Genomic DNA, 6,372 nt, shown 5'->3' on the forward strand with positions numbered 1-6,372 from the left:
CTCATTTATAGATTCATTTGAGGAGATTAAATATCTTTGGGCTATGAGTTTTTCATCTAAGATCATAGTGTTGTTCTCTCTTTAACCACATATTTGATATTTGTAAAATTTCTCACATCTCTTCATAATTTTCATAAATTTTGCCCATTTATTTATGTTAATTTTATTTCTGTCAATCTTGTTGAATTCTCTTAATAGTCCAACAAATGCTCTGTAGGTTCTATTGTACTGCTTACAAAAATATTAATATCATTCACACTTATTTCATTTTTTTTTTCTTATTGCATGGCTCCAACCTCTGATACAATGCTCCATATGAAAAAAGTGGAGGGTGATATTGGATTCCCTTGCATTTTTTGTTTTAGACACATTTAAGAATGTTTCCAAATTTTCACTATTTATTACACATTTTTAATTTTTTGACTTTCTAATATCTAACATTTTCATTGTATTTTTTGACAAATATATAGTTGGTCTAAGATTTCATACTTAATTTTATTAGGTTTTTATAGTAACATCAAATAATACTTTTATAGTTGCTATGTCTGATTTATCTCCTGTCTTCCATTTTAATATTCATTTTATTTGTCCCTTTTCTTCTCCCAAACACCCCAAATTCTTAGTAGACATATATCAATGATACAATAACATAAATTAATAAAATGCACTGACTTCTGTATCATTCAAGTTTCAATAAAAAAATATAACCAATAGGAGGGGTGCGTGTGTGTGTGTGTGTGCATGTGTTTGTGTGTGTTGTAATGTATTTGAGATGTGGAGAAATAATATACAAAAAAACAGAAATAGAGAAAGAATTTTAAGGGAGTAGGCTACAAATTTTCCTTCCCTGACTCTTTAACAAAAGCCTCTATCTCCACCTCTGTATTCTGACCTGGTCAACTAGAATAAAAAAGCTTGAATGTTCAATTTCCTAGGGAATGCAGAAGCTCCTTAGACGACTCTAGCTATAAATCCACTGCCACTCATAAATTCCCAAGTGGGGCTGTGAGATAGGTTTCATCAGTATAACAACCTCTTGGCCTAATATTCAGATAGTTGAAGGTGAGAGACTAGTAATGCTCTTTCAGTCTTCTGAGGCCGCTTCCACAATGCTGTGCCTTCTCGTTTCTGCTGTCCCAGAGACATGTGAGTTTGGGTCAGAAAAGAGTCTGCAAAGACATTTCTTAGCGCTTAAGAGAAGTCCATTTGTGCAATTTGGTAATGAGAAGTTTACTTCAAAGCAGGGAGAGTGAGATTTAGAGGTCAGGAAAGAGGATTTGGCTTAATAACAGCTCTGTGCAGTCTAATTTGGAGTTTTATTTAACAGGTTTCCTAAAGTAAGAGTTTTAGTCTGGTCTTAGGCTCAGTGGTTGGAAAGAGGAGTACAGTGGGGAGCTGACAGCAAATAAAGGGACAAACGATATATTAGCCAAATGAGGGAAATGGGAGGCATTATTAAGAAAGTTCATGATGTTTATTATGAAATTGCTAACATTACTTTAAAAAAAATTACTCACTAAACGTTTGAGAGAAATGTGTGTGCCTAGTGAGATAGATAGACACTGCAGGAATCAATAGAAAAAACAATGGGCAAGGGCAATCAGCAGAACCTTAATGATTATCTTGAGCTTTTCTTGTGCTCTAGTGTTCTCACAATGGGCAGAGGTAACCCAAGTTTAGCTGTGTTCTTGTGCAGACAGAACGACAGCCTTCGGTTTGTGGTGCAGTTTCAGACATGGAAAGTCTTCTTCATCCCTAGTGTTTTCTCCAAATTGTGGTGCCAGAACTTTATCTTACTGAGGGAATTGGCTTTAATGTCATAATAAGAATTAGAATAAAGATTGAATCACAAGGACAGGTTCAAATTGAGTAAGAATGGTCAAAAGTGTTTACCAATATTATAAAATATTTTATACAAGAGATGGTGTGAGACTAAAACTTATTTCTGTGAGTTAGATGGGATGGTGATGGGAATGAATGAGATGATAATAACACATAGCCTATAAAGAAGTTGGAGTGTGTAAAGTCTGGAATGCCTTAGAAGGAAACTGTAAGAACTGCAAGTAATGTTCACTTATATCAATCAAATTAGGAGTCAATCTAGTCCAGTGATATGTGGTAGTTTATGCTCAGTACAGTCTCTACGAGAAAAGAAATCATAAAGCATAGAGTCAGAGATCTAGGGGGCAGGAAGGGACCTCAATAAAGAATCATCAAGTTAAGCATTCTGACTTTGGGTGAGTAAATTAGAGAAATGATTGAAAACTATAAAACTGTCTGGCATAAACTAAGAGGTGGGGGTGGCATAGAATGCAGGGCTTTTCTGCTTCTTCATCTGAATCTAGATCCATTATCTATGTTGAGCTACTCAGTTGAGCAGAGATCCACATTAGCTCAGCAAGCAAACCTATGTCATAAAACCCGAAGCTGAGTACATCTAGTTTGGCTAGAACAGCCAGGGAAACTATTCTCCAATCTCCTAATGATTGTTATGTGACCCTAGAAGGAATATGGGAAAAAATTATAAAAAATATTTATTTTATCAGCATGTTTGCCCTACAATTGAACAGATCTCATTACATAAATGTTCAAGCTAGGACTAGATTCTAATTGGTTAAGGAAACTGCACGAGGATCCTGTGCTGGATATAAGATCACTTTCCTATTAAACTGAAGGCAATGATAATAGTAAATGACATCTATTGAACACATTTTATGGGTCACAAACTGTATTAGGTACTTGTCTTTAAATTTCAACATTACAAATTATTATTATTAGCATATTACAGATCAGAAAACTGTAGGATTTTACAGGAAAATTGACACTGCCATTAAGATGTAAATACAAAGATCTGTTTGCAGTTTTATGAATTCCAATGCCTACAGTATTTTTTTTTACCATCACACTTTTCTGCTTTAAAAACTCCAAGATCATACCCTTCCAATATTTTGCTTCTTCAAAGAATATGTAAAAATAAGCATGAGATCTATAGTAGACTTTTGTCTGGATATTAAGTGCAGGTCTATAGAGCTCAAATCAGATCAATAACAGACACATTTCTGGACAAATCCCAACTTTCATCTTGATATATTTCTCCTTAGGGAAGATTTGACCCTAGGTCAAATTGATCAGAACCGTAGATTTTTACTGTCTCTGCCTTCCCAGACATAAACTCAGAGAGCAGTGTGTCCAACGAGACTCGTCATATGCACCTACTGGTAAAAGCCACATTTATCTCTCTTCTGTAGAGGGCATATGGTTTATTGGCCATGTGCTACAATTAGAATATCACTTGTCATCAACCTCCTCTCCTTCTGTTTTTTTCTTATGTCTATGAGGAAAAAAAAATAGTTGATATTGTTTAGAAATAAGTGTGGGCCATCTGGTGTTGTTTTATCTCTTAAATCTACCCATAAAGCAAGGAAGGATCTTCTGTGCAGTCCAAAAATAGAAAAGCTGCTTTTCTGATTTTTCCTTAGTGAGTATTTATATGTTATCTGGTCTGTTAAGGCCTAGAATAGTTTACCTTTCTTCTCATCTGAGATATACACACCTGGAGTAGGAAAGAGTTGTGGCATAGTTGATTCTCCTTTGATAACTATTTTCTTACTCTTCAGATTTCCTAGAATCGGTAGCTTTTTTTTGTACTGGTTATCCAGCTTTGAGAATAGGGCTAGTTATAGAGGAGGTTCTCATTAAATATTTGTGGTTGAATAAATGGATATGAATTTCTGGGCAGTAAAATTCTCATTCCCATTTTAAAACTTCCAGTTACAGTGATTTCTTAGCTTTTATCTTAATTACTAGACCTTTGTTTCTACCCATTACCATCATGGTTTCACATATTCTACACAATCCCTTTAAGTTTAAGTAGTCCTTCCTGTGGAATGTGTCTTCCTATGTGATGGAGGTACAGGAAAGGTGGGATAAATGAGAGTAGTATAAGGTTTTTCCACAAGGAGAGAGGAGTCATCACTGTCCAAGCTTGAGTCAAGGTAGAATTATCAAATCACTTCTTGATATTGTGAAAGGGCGAGATTGAGAAGGATTTGGCTACATCTTTCTTTGAAATCACCAAAACCCATAGATAGAATGTGAATAAAGGATTAACACAAGAGTGGACTATAAAAGGCTAGAAGTTTCTGTTTCAGAAATAGAATGAAATCCAAAAGGGTTAACTTTAACATAGTGAGAAAAGAAAACTGATCATGTGAGGATAGCCGAATCATCTTGTGGAATTTCAAACGAAAGTTGATCAGGGATAAGGGGAAATATCTCTTAGTCAATGAAAGGTGTGGAAATGACTGTGGTAATATTAAGATCAGAAATAACTACCAAGCCCTAGGTCCCAAACTTGAACCTATTCTAAGTTGAAAAACAAGTGACACAATGTATAATTTCATTCAGTGAACTATGTTGGAAGTTTGTGTTTTGAACTGATGTTCCCACATATCTCTTCTCCTACTCTAAGAGAGAGAAAGAGAGAACTAAGAAGAGTGAAAGAGGTCTATACCTTTCTTTGAGGACAATAGGTCTTAGTTAGAAAACAACTCTAATGTATTTAAATGCTTATTTGAGCCCTTTTTCATGCTAATTTTATTTAATAAGTATGGTTGTGTCAGGCACTATTCAAAGCTCTTTACAAATATTAACTCAAATAATTCCCTTAACAACTCAAACAACTCTAGGGGATGGTACTATTATTATCCCAGTTTTATGGATGTATAAGCTTACCTAACGTTATATAGCTAGTGAGAATACTCTAAGCTTGTTTACATCCCTGTTCTGTGTTGTCTCTTCAGGTAATTTGATACAGTGTGAGGGTTTCTGACGAAAGAAGATATTCAGAGCTCTTGCCCAGACCATGGAGTCTCCTAATCACACTCACCTGGACCCTTCCATCTTCTTCCTCCTAGGGATCCCAGGTCTGGAACAGTTCCACCTGTGGCTCTCACTCCCTGTATGCTGCCTGGGCACAGCCACAGTTGTGGGCAATATAACCATTCTGGTTGTTGTTGCCACCGAACCAGCCCTTCACAAGCCTGTGTACCTGTTTCTATGCATGCTCTCGGCTATTGATTTGGCTGCCTCTGTCTCCACAGTTCCAAAGCTATTGGCCATTCTCTGGTGTGGAGCTGGACATATCTCTGCCTCCGCCTGCCTGGCACAGATGTTCTTCATTCATGCCTTCTGCATGATGGAGTCCACTGTGCTGCTGGCCATGGCCTTTGATCGCTATGTGGCCATTTGTCACCCACTCCGCTATGCCACTATCCTCACTGACACCATCATTGCCCGCATTGGAGTGGCAGCTATGGTGCGGGGGTCCATGCTCATGCTTCCATGTCCCTTCCTCATTGGGCGTTTAAGCTTCTGTCAAAGCCGTGTGATCCCACACACATACTGTGAGCATATGGCTATAGTGAAGCTAGCCTGTGGAGATACTAGGCCTAACCGCGTGTATGGACTGACAGCAGCACTATTGGTCATTGGGGTCGATTTGTTCTGCATTGGTCTCTCCTATGTCTTCATTGCAAGAGCTGTCTTTCGCCTTTCATCTCATGAAGCACGGTCCAAGGCCCTAGGGACCTGTGGGTCCCATGTCTGTGTCATTCTCATCTCTTATACGCCAGCTCTCTTCTCCTTTTTTACTCATCGCTTTGGCCGCCACGTTCCACTCCATATTCACATTCTTTTGGCCAACGTCTATCTGCTCTTCCCACCTGCTCTTAACCCTATGGTATACGGAGTTAAGACCAAAGAGATTCGGGAAAGGGTCATCAGGGTGTTTCTATGGGGTCAGGGAACTGGGGTCAAGACATCTGAGTGATCCAAGAGCAAAGAATGGACTTAGTCCAAAATAAAAGAAGCTTTTTAAGATTCAATGATCCTCAGTATTTGAGATTGGAAAGAGGTTTTAATAGAGTGGTGATGTCCTGTACAGGACTTGCTATACCATTTCCAAGATTGATAATCGTAGAGAAGGTCAAGTTTGTTCAGCATTTTTAACTTCCATCTAAGGAAGTATAACATTGGGAGAGTTTTCCAACCTAATTTAGAAGAACCTCTGCCTAGTCCAAGGACCATTCCTCACTTCCAGGCTCTCTTCTAATGCAGCAGGCATAGATTTCTAACCTCATACTTTAGGACATAGCTGCTATGTCACCATCTGTAAGGATCAGAAGATAGGACCATAGAGCCATGTTTAAAGAAATTAGAGCTGCAAGAAACATGTGCTTTTGCATAATTCTATATTTCTCCATCAGCTGTTGAAGCCGAAAAGAAGAATGACTCAGCAAAATCCATAATATTAGCTAGTGGCAGCGCAAGAGCTTGAAAACTAGAATTAAAACAATAAGACCTCTATGGATG

The 6,372-nt window shown here is 37.7% G+C and overlaps 1 protein-coding gene across 1 annotated transcript; it reads left to right on the forward strand.

The window, feature by feature from the left end:
• The first annotated feature begins 4,846 nt into the window (after positions 1-4,846).
• LOC107505604 (putative olfactory receptor 52P1) lies at positions 4,847-5,830 on the forward strand. Its single transcript, XM_016135863.2, has one exon. It carries the CDS (start codon positions 4,865-4,867, stop codon positions 5,828-5,830), a length of 966 nt encoding a protein of 321 aa, XP_015991349.2. The 5' UTR covers positions 4,847-4,864.
• Positions 5,831-6,372: the final 542 nt, after the last annotated feature.

Source organism: Rousettus aegyptiacus, unplaced genomic scaffold (assembly GCF_014176215.1).
Source record: "Rousettus aegyptiacus isolate mRouAeg1 unplaced genomic scaffold, mRouAeg1.p scaffold_m13_p_5, whole genome shotgun sequence".
Taxonomy (NCBI): domain Eukaryota; kingdom Metazoa; phylum Chordata; class Mammalia; order Chiroptera; family Pteropodidae; genus Rousettus; species Rousettus aegyptiacus.

Coding starts and splice junctions, on each gene's coding strand:
- LOC107505604 (XM_016135863.2), top strand. CDS start 4,865: ATGGAGTCTCCTAATCACACTCACCTGGACCCTTCCATCTTCTTCCTC.